Source organism: Lipophrys pholis (genome assembly GCF_963383615.2).
Source record: "Lipophrys pholis genome assembly, chromosome: 2".
In the NCBI taxonomy this organism is placed as follows: Eukaryota; Metazoa; Chordata; class Actinopteri; order Blenniiformes; family Blenniidae; genus Lipophrys; species Lipophrys pholis.
Genome location: NC_137636.1, coordinates 37,881,045 through 37,897,632, shown reverse-complemented (window position 1 = coordinate 37,897,632; position 16,588 = coordinate 37,881,045). Strand labels below are relative to the sequence as shown.

General features: G+C 48.7%; 3 protein-coding genes across 4 annotated transcripts in view; 2 read left to right on the top strand and 1 right to left on the bottom strand.

Annotated features, from left to right (window-relative positions):
* The first annotated feature begins 176 nt into the window (after positions 1–176).
* On the top strand, positions 177–3,783 carry cog8 (component of oligomeric golgi complex 8). The gene is made up of 5 exons (XM_080458906.1): positions 177–617; positions 849–1,056; positions 1,141–1,938; positions 3,009–3,177; positions 3,376–3,783. The coding sequence occupies exons 1-5, from the start codon at positions 187–189 to the stop codon at positions 3,645–3,647; spliced, it is 1,878 nt and encodes a 625-aa protein (XP_080315032.1). The 5' UTR covers positions 177–186; the 3' UTR covers positions 3,648–3,783.
* A 771-nt stretch (positions 3,784–4,554) lies between these two features.
* nob1 (NIN1 (RPN12) binding protein 1 homolog) lies at positions 4,555–9,697 on the bottom strand. Of its 2 annotated transcripts, none has more exons than XM_080458023.1 (10): positions 9,616–9,697; positions 9,058–9,190; positions 7,079–7,212; positions 6,937–7,008; positions 6,695–6,829; positions 6,326–6,448; positions 6,051–6,251; positions 5,870–5,967; positions 5,456–5,600; positions 4,555–5,046 (listed from the first exon to the last, which is right to left on the bottom strand). In XM_080458023.1, the coding sequence occupies exons 1-10, from the start codon at positions 9,682–9,684 to the stop codon at positions 4,780–4,782; spliced, it is 1,377 nt and encodes a 458-aa protein (XP_080314149.1). In that variant the 5' UTR covers positions 9,685–9,697; the 3' UTR covers positions 4,555–4,779. The 2 variants fall into 2 exon arrangements, with proteins under 2 accessions (XP_080314149.1, XP_080314150.1); XM_080458024.1 differs by having other exon boundaries at positions 6,695–6,844; positions 9,616–9,690.
* Positions 9,698–11,160: 1,463 nt separating this feature from the next.
* The window catches only part of wdr59 (WD repeat domain 59), a 19,224-nt gene continuing 13,796 nt past the window's right edge, over positions 11,161–16,588 (top strand). Inside the window, 2 exon segments of the mRNA XM_080458022.1 lie at positions 11,161–11,229; positions 16,339–16,388. Coding sequence (XP_080314148.1) covers positions 11,176–11,229; positions 16,339–16,388 — 104 coding nt within the window. The 5' untranslated portion in view covers positions 11,161–11,175.

Genomic DNA, 16,588 nt, shown 5'->3' with positions numbered 1-16,588 from the left:
ATTTATAAAACTGTAACAAACTTGTTTTTATTATCAAATATTCTATTTAGAGATTATTTACATTTGACACCCCGTGGCTTATAAAAATAAATTTACACGGAATAAAAACTGAAATAATTGAGTGTCCCACCTGGTTCCTCCGGCCCGGTCCAGCAGGGGGCGCCGGCCTCACGGCGGAGGACCCGAATGTTTCTGTACCCGGAAGTTTCACATGGCAGTTTAAATCCGACCCGGATCAGAGTGGATCTGGTATCTACACCGGGTCTAAAACGCAGCATGGCGACCCTGGACGTGGAGGACGAGAGCGTCTTAGCCTCCATCTTTCGGGACAGCTTCCCGGACCTCCAGCCGGGCTTGGCCCGGGACCACCCGGACTTCACGGCCTACCTGTCGGAGCTGAGCTCGTTCGGCCTGGAGAAGCTGCTTCGGGAGCCGGAGCGGCTGGAGGAGGAGCGGAACCAGGTCCTCCAGCAGACCCGGGAGCTGGCCTTCTCCAACTATCAGACCTTCATCCGGACCGCAGACTGTACCGAGCACATCTACCGGGACTTCGGCCAGGTGGAGGGCAGCGTGTCCCGGCTGCTCCACAAGCTGCCCGGCCTGGAGCAGAAATGCAGGTCGGTGCGTTACTGCCGAGTAATGGAGTACTCTGAAATGTACCAGGGCGCTCATGTCATGAAGGTGGACGAACTTCATTGTGCTGTTACTACAATGTAACGATATTAAAGTACTGTTACTGAAGTGTAACGTTATTTTAGTACTGAAAATACAATGTAACGATATTATAGTTCAGTCACTACAATGTAAATATATTAAAGTATTGTTTCTGCCCCCTCCCGGGGCTCCAGGGCCTTCGTCCAGCAGGCCCAGCAGGTGACAGCTGCCCGCAGGATGAACAGTGTGACTCTGAACCGGCACACGGAGCTCCTGGAGGTCCTGGAGATCCCTCAGCTCATGGACACCTGCGTCAGGAACGGCTACTACGAGGAGGCGCTGCAGCTCGCAGCCTACGTCCGCCGGCTGGACAGGAAGCACGCCACGCTGCCCGTCATCCAGGTAAGAGTCGGGGGGAGGGGCGAGTGATGGCCCTTGACTCTGACCTCTGCTCCTCCTGACCTCTGACCTCTGCCCCCCCTGCAGGCCATGGTGTGCGAGGTGCGTCAGTCGTCTCAGCTGATGCTGGCTCAGCTGCTGCAGACGCTTCGCTCCAACTCGCCGCTGCCGGTGTGTCTGCGAGTCATTGGCTTCCTGCGGCGGATGGACGTGTTCACGGAGGCGGAACTGCGGGTCAAGTTCCTGCAGGCGCGTGGCTCCTGGCTGGACTCTGTGCTCGCCGCCGTACCTGATGACGACGCCTACGCACATGTCACCAAGACCATCGAGGCGTGCCGAGTGCACCTGTTTGACATCATCACGCAGTACCGCGCCGTGTTCTCGGATGAGGACGCGGCAGGTGCCGAGGGCCGGGTGTTCCATGGTTGGGTGGTGCAGCGGGTGCAGGACTTCCTGCGCACACTGGAGCGAGACCTGCGGCGCGGCGTCGGCGCGCGGCTGGACTCCCTGTTGGGCCAGTGCATGTATTTCGGCCTGTCCTTCAGCCGCGTGGGCGCAGACTTTCGCGGCCAGCTGGCGCCAATGTTCTCCGCCGTGGCGGCTGAGGCGTTTGGCCGCGCCTTGCGAGACGCCACCGACCGCTTCCGGGAGGACATGAGCGTGTACACGCTGATTGCCCTGCCCGCCGCGCTGGGCGGCGGCGTGCCCCTGGCAACCCCAGCACCGCAGGCCGGGACCCTGCAGCCCCCCATGACCCTGCTGGACTTCCAGCCACTCGCCTGTTTCCTCAACAACGTCCTGAATGCCTTCAACGACCTGCGGCTCTGCTGCCCGCTTGGACTTGCTAACAGCGTGACCATGCAACTGCAGGATGCACTGTGCACGGTGAGACGGGGGGGGGGGGGCTTTAAACGTGCCACAATAAAACTAGAAATAACTATAACACACGAACAAGTGAAGAGACAAAGTGGGACGACAAATACTAGAAACCCTGAAACAATGAGATAGAAAGTCTCCTGCTGGTTGGTGCTGTTGACCGATTGAGAAACCCTGAGTTTCCCTTCAGGATTAGTGCGTTCACATGAAAGTGGCAGAGCTTCCTCACTGCTCTTCTTTTACTTTACATCCACTTGTTCTGAGGCTGAGTTTCCTCGTGTGAGTGTGTTTCCTGTTGGAATATGAATTCATCACCGTGACGACAGTAGTTCTGGTTCCATTAAATTCCTGTTTGTGCAGTTCTGTCAGCATTATTATTATTATTAAGCTCATTATTCCAGATCAATCCTCATGGAGCCAAACGGACTTGGAACAATTCAAGAACCAGAACATCCTTCAAAGCTCAGTGACCAGGATTTATTGGATTCTGTCAAAAAGATTGTTCTCAATACTTTCTCCTCTCCTCTCCTCTCCTCTCCTCTCCAGCTCAGCACTGAACCCGTGCACCAATCACCATCATTTAAGAATGGGCGGGGCATTTTCCAAGAGATTTGATTGGTCAGGAGGCGGAGCTTTACGCTCACTGTGATCTTATCCAGAACATATCCTGCTCCGGAGCAGGTTAGACATTCAGAGTCAGTTACCATGGTGATTTATCCTGGGAAGAAGTGAACCAGCATCGTAGTATGGAAAGCCAGAGTTAATCCTCAAGTTACCTTGATAAGAGAAAACTAGAGTTAATCCTCAAGTTACCTTGATAAGAGAAAACTAGAGTTAATCCTCAAGTTACCTAGATAAGAGAAAGCCAGAGTTAATCCTCAAGTTACCTTGATAAGAGAAAACTAGAGTTAATCCTCAAGTTACCTAGATAAGAGAAAACGCTGAAATTACCTGGATAAGGGAAAACCAGAGTTAATCCTGAAGTTACCTTGATAAGGGAAAATAGAGAGTGGAAGTACAGGCCTCTGGTGTGTGGTGAGTGGCTGTTGTTGACTTTTTGTTTACTTGTTGTTGTCCAGGTGTCTGGCGAGCTGCTGTCCTTCCACCGAGCTGAACAATCGGCTCTGAGCTCCAGGGAACAGGAACTCTTCGTCCAGATGTGTGTGTCATACTCTGAAGACCTGCTACCCTTCATCAACCGCTGTCTGCAGCTGCTGTTCCCTCACACACACATCGCCCAGTGCATCGGTAACACACACACACACACAGTAAGTTCATCTGGACGGGAGCAGCCACACATCATCGTGTGTGTGTGTGTGTGTGTGTGTGTGTGTGTGTGTGTGTGTGTGTGTGTGTGTGTGTGTGTGTGTGTGTGTGTGTGTGTGTGTGTGTGTGTGTGTGTGTGTGTGTGTGTGTGTGTGTGTGTGTGTGTGTGTGTGTGTATAGGAGTGTCAGTGTCTCAGCTCCAGAGGTTTGAATCTTTCTTCCGGATCGACATCGACGTGGTTTTGGAGCCGCTGAACTTCCTTCTCCCTCAGAGGGAAGCTGAACCGTTGCCAATGGCAACGCTGGACATAGACGTGATGGCCGAGCTCGGCAGCCTCACCCTGGACCCACCAAGACCAGAACCTGGACCTGGACCAGAAACACAGCAGGGTCCAGGGTCACATGAAGGACCTGAAGCTGCAGACATGGACCAGGAGTCCTCTCTGGGCTGAGTCCTGGATCTGGATCGGCGTGGATATAAACTGCACACGTTGGTTTGGTAGAACTGGGATCAGAGTTCCATTTCCTTGTTTTGGTTCTTTCAGGAGAAAAACTGTTAAAATACATTAAAATCTTTTTCTGTCAATTATTTTCACTCGTCCTGTTTTCAAATGTTTAGTTTGAAATGATTCAGGAACCAGAACTGATTCTGGATGGATGGAGAGTGTGTAACCTCAGGTTGATGAAGGTCTGGACTCTGATTGGTCGGTGAACATATGAACAGGTTTTGATCTAAACTTTGTCATCCTGCTGGAAGCTGAAGCTGAAGCTCCACTGGAAAGCTTGCCTACAACATGATGCTGCCTCCGCCATGCTTTGTGCCATGATGCTGCCTCCGCCAGGCTTTGTGCCATGATGCTGCCTCCGCCAGGCTTTGTGCCATGATGCTGCCTCCGCCAGGCTTTGTGCCATGATGCTGCCTCCGCCAGGCTTTGTGCCATGATGCTGCCTCCGCCATGCTTTGTGCCATGATGCTGCCTCCGCCATGCTGTGCAGTGCTACTTTTCATTCAGGTTTGATTCCTCTGACCAGACCTCCTCCCTACATGTGTGCCGAGTCTCCATCATGGCTGCTGTCAAACTGCAGATGGGACTTCTGGCTGTTTCAGCTTTGGCGCTCTTGTGTGATTTGTGGAGGTCAGACTGATGCTTCTGGACCGAGGACTGTCGTCTTTTGCACCGCCGGTCGTCCTGCAGCCTGATTGTCCCCCTGCAGCAGAGCTTTCAGCTCCCAGTGTTCTAAATCCACTCTCCTTCAGTTTAATTGTTTCGTTTGGTCTCTTCTAACTAAAGCAGAGCAGGTGGAGCTCCGCCTTCTGACCAATCAGCTTCCTCCTTACAGTGACAAAGACACATTGATGAAGAAGTTACTCAGTTACTCTTTAATAAAGTATAAAGTCAGCAAATACTGAAGTCACTTGAGGAGAAATCAGACCTCAACATTAAATCATTTATTGCATTTTTCCTGTCGTAACCGCCATGCCCGTCTCCATGGTAACATGAACTCATCAGTCAGTGTGTAGTCAGGTGGGGACACACACACACACACACACACACACAGTCCACGTGTCTGAACGTGCTGGTCTCACTTCTTAACAAATTTGCTGCGGGTGGCGTTTGGGTTGGCGCGCCGCCGCCCGCCGCCGCTCTGCCCGTCCCGGATGTGCAGGTTGGCGGCGCGGCTGTACACGTCGTTGATGCTGAACGGCGAAGCTCCGGCGGCGTAGTCGGGATCGAGCACGTCCGTCTTCTGCCGAGCCTTCCTGGACAGACGTTGCTGCGGGAAGCGCTGGTCCTCCACCAGCTGAGGGTTATTGGCGTGTTTCCCACCGCGAGGCTGCGGCAACGAGTGCTGCAAGACACACAACACACACCTTCCCGTGAGGATGAGAGATGTCTGGTGGTGCGTAGCCTCGACTCTGTCCCTTCGCTCTGATCCGTGATGTAGTTCCCCTCCAGAACAATAGGGGGCGTAGAAAGATCCATCTAAACTGCAGGAAACTCGGTTGTTTTTGTTTTTCTCATTATAAGCAGTTTAAATCACAGAAGCTTAGCTCCGGGTGGAGCTAGCAGGCTGTGGCGGCGAGCTACAAGCTAGCTTCCTGTACGGTATTGTCCAGATTAGCAGAGATGCGCAAAGCATTGTGGACGGAACCAAAACCACAATGTTTTGCCCCACCTTCTTTAACTCGTAGTGTGTATTAGCATTGGCTCACAGTGGGCGTTAGCATTAGCATTAGCACCAGGATGTGCTCACTCACCCGCAGCCCCCGGGGGTTCAGCACTTTGGGGTTTTTGGAGAAATGCATCAGCGTGCTGCCGTCCTGGTTCACCGTCACCGCCAGCTTCTTCAGGGTTTGATTCCCGCAGTGAGGACAGAACACTTTACTCATGTTACTGGTCGTCCTGCAACCACACAACAGTCAACGTCACCTACACACACTCACACCAGGTCAAAACTAACGACTCATCACCCTCAAGCAACACAAACAAGTTGGACTGAAGTTGGGGTGGTGTTGTGGTGAAGTTGGACTGAAGTTGGGGTGGTGTTGTGGTGAAGTTGGGGTGGTGTTGTAGTGAAGTTGGACTGAAGTTGGGGTGGTGTTGTGGTGAAGTTGGACTGAAGTTGGGGTGGTGTTGTGGTGAAGTTGGGGTGGTGTTGTGGTGAAGTTGACCTGAAGCAGGCATGACAGCGGAGAACGTGACTTCGGGCTTGTTTGATGATCAGTCCATTCACAGAGAGAACGTGGAGGCCGATTTGAATGAGAACATTCTAGAAACAGAAAATAAAGTCTGACACACACATACAAATACACACAGCCAGCCAGACACACACAAGCACACAGAGACACACACCTGCATGGCAAAGTCTGTGGTCAGACAGCCCACTGTGACATCATCTGGAGCCGTCCAATCAGAAGACTGCATCTTCACCTGTCGGATGTTGCTGGGAGTGATCCACCCTCCCCCGTCCTCCTGCTCCTCCTCCTCCTCCTCAGATTGGTCCTTGCAGTCCCGGGTTTCTGCCGCTAGCTGTGGTGAGGCTCGACCTCCTGACTGTAAAGAAGAGCTGGTGAGCAGGTGATGGATAGACAGAAGACATGTGGGTGTGTCCTCCAGTGGACACTCACCACTGACCGCAGCAGCTCATCATCCAGAGGGGGCGGAGCCTCTCTCCAGAACAGGAAGCTGTTGAACTGCTCACCGTCTATCTGAGAGTGCGTGTCCTCTGACTTCAAGTCCAGCACCGGACCCTGAACACACACACACACACACACACACACACACACACACACACACACACACACACACACACACACACACACACACACACACACACACACACACACACACACACACACACACACACACACACACACACACACACACACACACACACACACACACACACACACACACACACACACACACACACACACTTCCAGTGGCTGTATATAAATTGTCCTCCGACATGTGGGCGTGTCCTCCAGATGGCTTACCAATGACAGCAGCATTTTGTCGTCCAGAGGAGGCGGAGCTTCTCTCCAAAACAGGAAGTTGTTGAACTGCTCACCATCTGTCTCACTTTCTGCTGTCGTCTGTGGGCGCCGGACATTGTGAGCGTCTGCAATTTTCTGAGGAGGGAGAGGCTGAAAGTGCAACACAGAGTCTGGGTGTTCAGGTGGAGGGTGTTCAGGTGGAGGGTGTTCAGGTGGACCGCAGTGCGGCGACGCATTGGTACCTTGGTGGGGAAGTGGAAGCCTGCGACGTTCACCGGGGCCTCCGGGTGGCGCTGTGTGCTTAGCAGGTTTACCTGGAACAGACGGTCTGTGTGAGGAGCAGGAACAGGGACTGGGACTGGGGCTCAGAGCGCCTGACAGTACCTGGACCTCCGGATCTGTCTTGAGGTGCTGCGATCCCACGTGTTCCAGCTCCAGCTGGTAGGTCAGCGCCAGAACCTTGATGTCCGTCGCAGACAGGCTCGGGTAGTCTCCGGTCTTCTTGGAAAACTCTGTAACTGGGAGGAGAACCACACACGAGAAAGTTCAGAGGGTCCGATCAGAACCACAACAAGGACCAGTCCCAGAACTGAGATGTCCGCGGCTGAAAGACTCTGATAATCTTCAGGAGGACTGAGCACCATCAGGGAAGTCCCGCTACGATCATCACATAGAACCTAAATAAAAGATACAGCCCTCACAGTTCTTGGAGTATTGATGGTCCAACTCTCTGACAGTCAGTACTCAGACCGAACGTCGTACAGTGCAACCAAATTAGTCTTCATGGCCGTCGTCCCAGAAGAAAGCCTGATCCAAAACCATGCTCCAGAAAACAGTTTGCAGAAGACGAGCAGCCTGAGGACATGGACTACTGGGACCAGGTCCTGGGGTCTGATGAGGACATGGACTACTGGGACCAGCTCCTGGGGTCTGATGAGACCAACATAAACTTATTTGGTTAAGATGGTGTTGCCTGGTGGTGCCAACCAGGTGAGGAGTATCATGGTCTGGGGCTGCAGGAGCCCTGCGGCACCGTGGAGCTTCAGTTCACTGACGGAACCACGAACGTCAACATGTCCTGTGAAATACCGAAGCACAAACTGGGCCACAGGGCAGAACTCCAACAGGGCGACCACAACACCACCACTGCCCCAACAACACCCCTCCAACACGACCACTGCCTTGCTAAAGCAGCTGAGGGTGGAGGTGACGGAGTGGCCAAGCAGGTCTCCTTACAGGGAGGAGGTCCGACACTTGACAGGATGGCGTCTCAACAACAACCTGGACCTGAACACCAGCAAGACCAAGGAACGTTGTGGATTTCTGAAGATCCACTAGCATGGAGCACTCTGCCCTCCGCATCAATGGAGAGGTGGTAGAGAGGGTGGCGCTTCAAGTTCCTTGGTGTGCACATCTCTGCTGACCTCACCTGGACTGACAACATCTCCCACCAGGTGAGGAGGAACAACAGACTTTACTTCTTCAGGAAGCTAAAGCAGGCTCACCTCCCTCCACCCCTGCTGGTCATCTTCAACAGAAGCTCCATGGAGCCTCCTGACCTCCTGCTGCGGGTGGAGAGCCTCCTGGCCTCCTGCTGTGGGTGGAGAGCCTCCTGGCCTCCCGCCGCGGGTGGAGAGGCTCATGGCCTCCCGCCGCGGGTGGAGAGGCTCCTGACCTCCCACTGCGGGTGGAGAGCCTCCTGGCCTCCCGCCGTGGGTGGAGAGCCTCCTGACCTCCCGCCGTGGGTGGAGAGCCTCCTGGCCTTCTGCCGTGGGTGGAGAGGCTCCTGACCTTCTGCTGTGGGTGGAGAGGCTCCTGGCCTTCTGCTGTGGGTGGAGAGGCTCCTGGCCTTCTGCTGTGGGTGGAGAGGCTCCTGACCTCCCGCTGCGGGTGGAGAGGCTCCTGGCCTTCTGCTGTGGGTGGAGAGGCTCCTGACCTCCCGCTGCGGGTTGTGAAGATTACTGGGTCCACACTACCTCTCCTAAAAGACATCTACAGCGGCCGACTCCAGAAGAAGCCATATCCATCTCCAATGACCCCGCCCACCCTGGACACCACCTGGTCTCCGCCTCTCCCCTCTGATACCAACCAAAACAAACGGCCTCAAACACAGCCCCCCCACCCACACCCAGCTCTACTTTGGAAATACAGTATTTCTGTTCCTCCCAGACTTGGTTGTACATATTTTAATATAGCCTCTGCTGGATTATATTTTCGACCATTGTGTGTGTTTTATTATTGAAAAAGAGTGACAATAAAGCACTTTTCTATTCTTAGTCCTGCTGAAGATGATCGGAGTCACTGCACATACAAGGTTAGTCCAGGATAACCCGGGTTAGTCTGGATTGTTCCATGTTAGTCACCATGTCGGACGTGCTCCTGGTTCGGCTCCTTGAAGTTCAGCTGGTACGGTAAGAAGCTCAGACTCCTTCTGGTCGCTTTGTCACGAATTTCATCCACAACATCTTTCAGAGTGTAAATGTTCTTCCCAATGTCCTAAAAAACACACACACACACACACACACACACACACACACACACACACACACACACACACACACACACACACACACACACACACACACACACACACACACACACACACACACACACACACACACACACACACACACACACACACACACACACACACACACACACAGCATTAAAGACCTGAAAACATATCTCAGGTAATCAACCCACCGGCTGATTACCTGAGATCAGCCGGTGTGTATCATCGGTGCCCCCCCCCCCCCCGCCATCCCCCACCTCCCCATCTCACCTGTCTCTCCTAGCCCCCGACCTCCCACCTCATCCGTCTCACCTGTAACTCCACCTCCACCACCGTCGCTTCTCTCCCACCTCCTTCTCACCTGTTGCCTGTCTCCCACTCCGCCCCCGTTCCTCCCCCTCAGTCTCACCTGCAGAGGAGCTTTCTTTAAAAACGCTCCTGCGTCGGCCACAACATGTTCCACCAGGGTCGGCGCCATCTTGGATAGTGACCGAGAAGCGGAGCGACCAATCACAGAAGAGAACAGAGCCACGTGACAAGATGTATGTTCAAATGCAATATGAGGGTCGGAAATTTCATGAACTCTAGCTTGAAGTGTATGGAATCACAGGAGTGCCAAAATTAATATTAATAGGAAATAAATGTGGAACTATAAAGACTAATAATCAATAATACAAAAAATATACAAAGGCAGTAATGTTCTTTTTCCATCTTGTCTTTGCTTCTCCTGTTTTGTCTTTGTCTTTTCCATTTGCTTTTTGTCATTACATTTACTGGATGAGTCCAGCGTCTGGAAAAGACAAAAGCAATACAAAGCAAATCAGCAATGGCTGTGGGGGGTCTTTCTGTTCAGGGGGACTAGTCCATACCTGATCACATCATTCCTGCTTTAGACTTTAGACTTTACTTTATTAATCCCTCAGGACGACTCCGTCAGGGAAATTTGAGTTCCAGCAGCTTAATAGAAGAGGAGCAGCACACAGAGGATAACAGAGATAAGTTACAGAAAAAGGTAACTAACCTCAACTTAACTAAATATAGAAGTGGCAAAATGAATTAGACTCCTAGCAAAATATAGTACAAAAAATATAAAATAATATAAACTCTTAACCTTAACTTAGCTAGATCTAGAAATGGTTAACAGAATCAGCCTCTAACAGAATCTAGGAGTGAAAGTGGCCGAAGGTTAAACTGCTCCGTGGTTACAGACACTATTATTAACCAGTAGGACCATTTACAGTGAATAGACCATTAGATGTTACAGTTTTGCATTATGGGATGTGAGATGGAGGATGGTGAGGTGGATGGAGGCTACTGCTCCTTCCCTTCTGTCCTCTGCCCCCTCCTCCCCCCCAGTGAGGACTTGTACAGCCTGATGGCCTGAGGGACAAAGGACTTCTTAAGTCTGTTAGTCCCACATTTAGGAAGAAGCAGTGTCTCTCTGGACATGCTCCTCTGGTTGTTGATGACGGTGTGCAGAGGGTCTCTGGTATTGTCCATAATGTCCAGCAGTGTCTTCAGTGTTCTTGCCTCTGCTACCGACTCATCCAGTAAATGTAATGACAAAAAGCAAAAGACAAAGACAAAACAGGAGAAGCAAAGACAAGATGGAAAAGGAAAATGACTGCCTTTGTATATTTTTTGTATTATTGATTCTCTTTATATTTTCAGATTTATTTCCTTTGAATTTTGGCACTCCTGTGATTCCATAGATCTGTCTGACATACAAAATATACTAAATCCATTATTATAAAGACTTGAAAGAACCAGAACCACGTGTGTGTGTGTGTGTGTGTGTGTGTGTGTGTGTGTGTGTGTGTGTGTGTGTGTGTGTGTGTGTGTGTGTGTGTGTGTGTGTGTGTGTGTGTGTGTGTGTGTGTGTGTGTGTGTGTTATTTTCCGGGTGTCTGTGAACGGCCCGTGACGTCACTGCTGTGTCACGTGGCGTTGTTGCCGGAGAAGAAGGAAATATGGCGGCGCGCTGGAGCAGCGAGAATGTGGTGGTGGAGTTCAGGGACGCGCAGGTACGTCTGCGTGTGCGCGCGACGCTCAGCTGTTCTCGGGAAAATCCTCCAACACACAACAGGTTCCCGGGAAAACTCCGGAAAACAAACCAACACAGACCGATAAACAAACATGAAAAAACAATAACAACTTAATGCTGAGATGCGTCCACGACCTGGGAACTCGGAATGTTACCAGCTTAGACTTCCAGTTTGTAGCCCTGACTACAAGAAACAGACGAGTTAATAAAAGTTGATGAATAAAATAGACTTTAAATGGTGCATACTACTGCATTGTGGACTACTACATACTGCATTGTGGACTATTACATACTGCATTGTGGACTATTAAATACTGCATTGTGGACTACTAAATACTGCATTGTGGACTACTACATACTGCATTGTGGACTACTACATACTGCATTGTGGACTATTATATACTACATTGTGGACTACTAAATACTGCATTGTGGACTACTACATACTGCATTGTGGACTATTATATACTACATTGTGGACTACTAAATACTGCATTGTGGACTACTACATACTGCATTGTGGACTATTATATACTACATTGTGGACTACTAAATACTGCATTGTGAACTACTACATACTGCATTGTGGACTATTATATACTACATTGTGGACTACTAAATACTGCATTGTGGACTACTACATACTGCATTGTGGACTATTACATACTACATTGTGGACTACTAAATACTGCATTGTGGACTACTACATACTGCATTGTGGACTACTAAATACTGCATTGTGGACTACTAAATACTACATTGTGGACTATGAAATACTAGATTGTGGACTACTAAATACTACATTGTGGACTATTAAATACTTGCATTGTGGACTACTAAATACTGCATTGTGGACTATTATATACTACATTGTGGACTACTAAATACTTCATTGTGGACTACTACATACTGCATTGTGGACTACTACATACTGCATTGTGGACTATTAAAGACTGCATTGTGGACAACTAAATACTACATTGTGGACTATTAAATACTGCATTGTGGACTACTAAATACTACATTGTGGACTACTAAATACTGCATTGTGAACTACTACATACTGCATTGTGGACTATTATATACTACATTGTGGACTACTAAATACTGCATTGTGGACTACTACATACTGCATTGTGGACTACTAAATACTACATTGTGGACTACTAAATACTACATTGTGGACTATGAAATACTAGATTGTGGACTACTAAATACTACATTGTGGACTATTAAATACTTGCATTGTGGACTACTAAATACTGCATTGTGGACTATTATATACTACATTGTGGACTACTAAATACTTCATTGTGGACTACTACATACTGCATTGTGGACTATTAAATACTGCATTGTGGACTACTAAATACTACATTGTGGACTATTAAAGACTGCATTGTGGACAACTAAATACTACATTGTGGACTATTAAATACTGCATTGTGGACTACTAAATACTACATTGTGGACTACTAAATACTTCATTGTGGACTCCTAAATACTGCATTGTGGACTACTAAATACTTCATTGTGGACTACTACATACTGCATTGTGGACTATTAAATACTGCATTGTGGACTACTAAATACTACATTGTGGACTATTAAAGACTGCATTGTGGACAACTAAATACTACATTGTGGACTATTAAATACTACATTGTGGACTATTAAATACTTCATTGTGGACTATTAAATACTTCATTGTGGACAACTAAATACTTCATTGTGGACTACTAAATACTACATTGTGGAATATTAAAGACTGCATTGTGGACAACTAAATACTACATTGTGGACTATTAAATACTTGCATTGTGGACTATTAAATACTGCATTGTGGCCTACTACTAAATACTACATTTTAGACTATTAAATACTACTTTGTGGACTATAGTACATTGTAGACTATTAAATAATACATTGTGGACTACTAAATACTACATTGTGATAAATTGTGGGACCAGTCGATATTGTACAAACCAAACAACAAATATGTTACGGAAGAAAAATACTTATATAAAAGCACATATATAGATATATATCTATATCTATAGATATAGATTTATATCTACAGATATAGATCTATAGATATATATCTATATCTATAGATATAGATAGATCTACAGTTGAGGAAATAATTATTTGATCCTTTGCTGATTGTGTAAGTTTGCCTTCTGACAAAGAAACAAGCAGTCTTATCATTTTACCGGTTGGTTTCTTCACATAGTGAGAGATAGAATATCAAAAAAAAAATCCAGGAAATTATTTTATATAAAATATATAAGCAGATTTGCATTTTATCAAGTGAAAAAAGTATTTGATCCCGTGGCAAAACATGGCTTAGTACTTGGTGGCTAAACCCTTGTTGGCCAGCTCAGAGGCCAGAGGTTTCTTGTGGTTGATTACCAGGTTTGAGGTACGTATCGGACCATATCAAGAGGACCTTGGTCCACTCTTCGGGACCATATCAAGAGGAACCTTGGTCCACTCTTCGGGACCATATCAAGAGGAACCTTGGTCCACTCTTCGGGACCATATCAAGAGGAACCTTGGTCCAAATCATCTCCAAACCTTTGAGGTTGTGAGGCCGTCGCTTTGCAACTCTGAGCTTCAGCTCCCTCCACAGATTTTCTATGGGATTAAGGTCCGTACTGGCTCGGCCACTCCATCACCTTGATATGCTTCTTCTTGAGCCACTCCTTCGTTACCTTGGCCGTGTGTTTTGGGTCATTGTCGTGCTGGAAGACCCATCCATGACCCATACTCAGCGCCCTGGCGGAGGGAAGAAGGTTGTCACTCAGGATTTCACGGTACATGGCCCCGTCCATCTTTCCATCAATGCAGTGAAGTCGTCTTGTCCCCCCAGCAGAGAAACACCCCCACAGCATGATGTTTCCACCTCCATGCCTGACGGTGGGGACGGTGTTCTTGGGGTCATAGTCAGTACTTTTCTTCCTCCAGACACGGCGAGTCCAGTTGATGCCAAAGAGCTCGATGTTGGTTTCATCTGACCACAGCACTTTCTCCCAAGACTTCTCTGAATCATTCAGGTGACCGGGCCTGTACCTGTGCCTTCTTGAGCCGGGGACGGTGGGGGCGCTGCAGGATTATAATCCATTGTGGCGTTAGTGTGTCACCAATGGTTTCCTTGGTGACTGTGGTCCCAGCTGCCTTGAGATCATTAGCAAGCTCCTCCCGTGTAGTTCTTGGCTGATTTCTCACCTTCTTCATGATCAGTGACCCCCCCCCCCCCCCCCCCCCCGAGATGAGCTCTTATGTAGAGCCCCAGAACGAGGTCGATTGGTGGTCATTTTGTATTTCTTCCATTTTCGAATGAGTGCACCAACACTTGTCTCCTTCTCACCCAGCTTCCTGCCGATAGTCTTGTAGCCCGATCCAGCCTTGTGCAGGTCTACAGTCTTGTGCAGGTCTACAGCCTTGTGCAGGTCTACAGTCTTGTGCAGATCTACAGCCTTGTGCAGGTCTACAGTCTTGTGCGGGTCTACAGCCTTGTGCAGGTCTACAGTCTTGTACAGGTCTACAGTCCTGTGCAGGTCTACAGCCTTGTGCAGGTCTACAGTCTTGTGCAGATCTACAGCCTTGTGCAGGTCTACAGTCTTGTACAGGTCTACAGTCCTGTGCAGGTCTACAGCCTTGTGCAGGTCTACAGTCTTGTACAGGTCTACAGTCCTGTGCAGGTCTACAGTCTTGTGCAGATCTACAGCCTTGTGCAGGTCTACAGCCTTGTGCAGGTCTACAGTCTTGTACAGGTCTACAGTCCTGTGCAGGTCTACAGCCTTGTGCGGGTCTACAGCCTTGTGCAGGTCTACAATCTGGTCCCTCATGTCCTTAGAGAGCTCTTTGGTCTTGCCCATGGTGGAGAGGTTGGAGTGTGATTGATTGCATGGACAGGTGTCTTTTATACAGGTGACTGATGGACGCAGGTGTCTTTGCTGCAGTAACAAGTTGTTTTCGGTGTGTCTAAGGAGTAGGAGTATTTAAGCAGTCTGTGGGAGCCAGAGTAGTTCATGGTTGCCAGGGGATCAAATACTTATGTCACTCGATGAAATGCAAATCAGTTTATATCTTTTATATAATGTGGTTTTCTGTCTCTCATTGTTACAAGGAACCGACCTTTAGAATTATAGACCGTTCACTTCTACGTCAGTGAGCAAACTAACATTAGTGAGGGATCAAATAATTATTTCCTCCACTGTAGATCTAGATATACGTGTATATAGATAGAGATATTTATATACCTGTATATAGATAGAGATATTGATATACAGGTATATAATATATACAAAGATGTATACAAAATAAATACTGAATAAAACTTTACTTCAGGAGCTCCTTACAGTCCAGTTTCATCTTAAGTGGTTAGATCAGTAAGATATTGCTCTACTAACCTTTGAATTTACTCTTGAAAGTATTTCTTTGCTGTGGTAGTACACATTGTATGTAATGAAACTGTCTACAATTCTGCAACATCAAACAATTTCAACTGAAAATCTCAACATAAAGTCCATTTTACTGAAACAATGTGGTGAAAACACAGTGAAATGTAAAATAAACTGCTCTCAATCCTATATAAGCACGTTGTTTGGCGGTTCGGCCAATCGGAGCCTCCAGATTCTGGTCCAACGGGCCTCATGCTGGACTGAAGTCAAGCTTCACCGTGAAAACAAAGAATCAGTCCTTTTTAATGCTGTTTGCTGGAGACAGAATTCCCTGAGAGATAAAGATTCATAAATTATTATTTGTATGGATTCACTTCACACCGCGCCGCCGCTGGCCACTCATTAAGGTGTTAATAGTAAAACATTACGTAAATGACCTCACCTGACCTCCTCTGACCTCCTCTGACCTCACCTGACCTCCTCTGACCTCTGACCTCCTCTGACCTCCTCTGACCTCACCTGACTTCACCTGACCTCACCTGACCTCACACTCAGAGGAATCTGAACACATCTCACTGCGACGTTGCTTTCTGTGGTTACCATGGACACGGTCGGTTGTTGTTGCCGTGGTAACTGCATGGCTGAGCTTCTGTCAGAACTGAAGTTGTGATATGTGGTTTCAGGCAACCGCCATGTCAGTGGACTGTCTGGGCTCCCAGGCTGTGCTGTCCGGGTGAGTCCAGGCACCTGAACGCACCACCTCACGACCGCACCTAAATGCACCACCGCACCACCTCACCTGAACGCACCACCTCACCATCGCACCATCTCACCTGAACGCACCACCTCACGACCGCACCTAAATGCACCATCGCACCTGAACGCACCACCTCACCTGAACGCACTACCTCACAGCCTCACCTCAATACACCA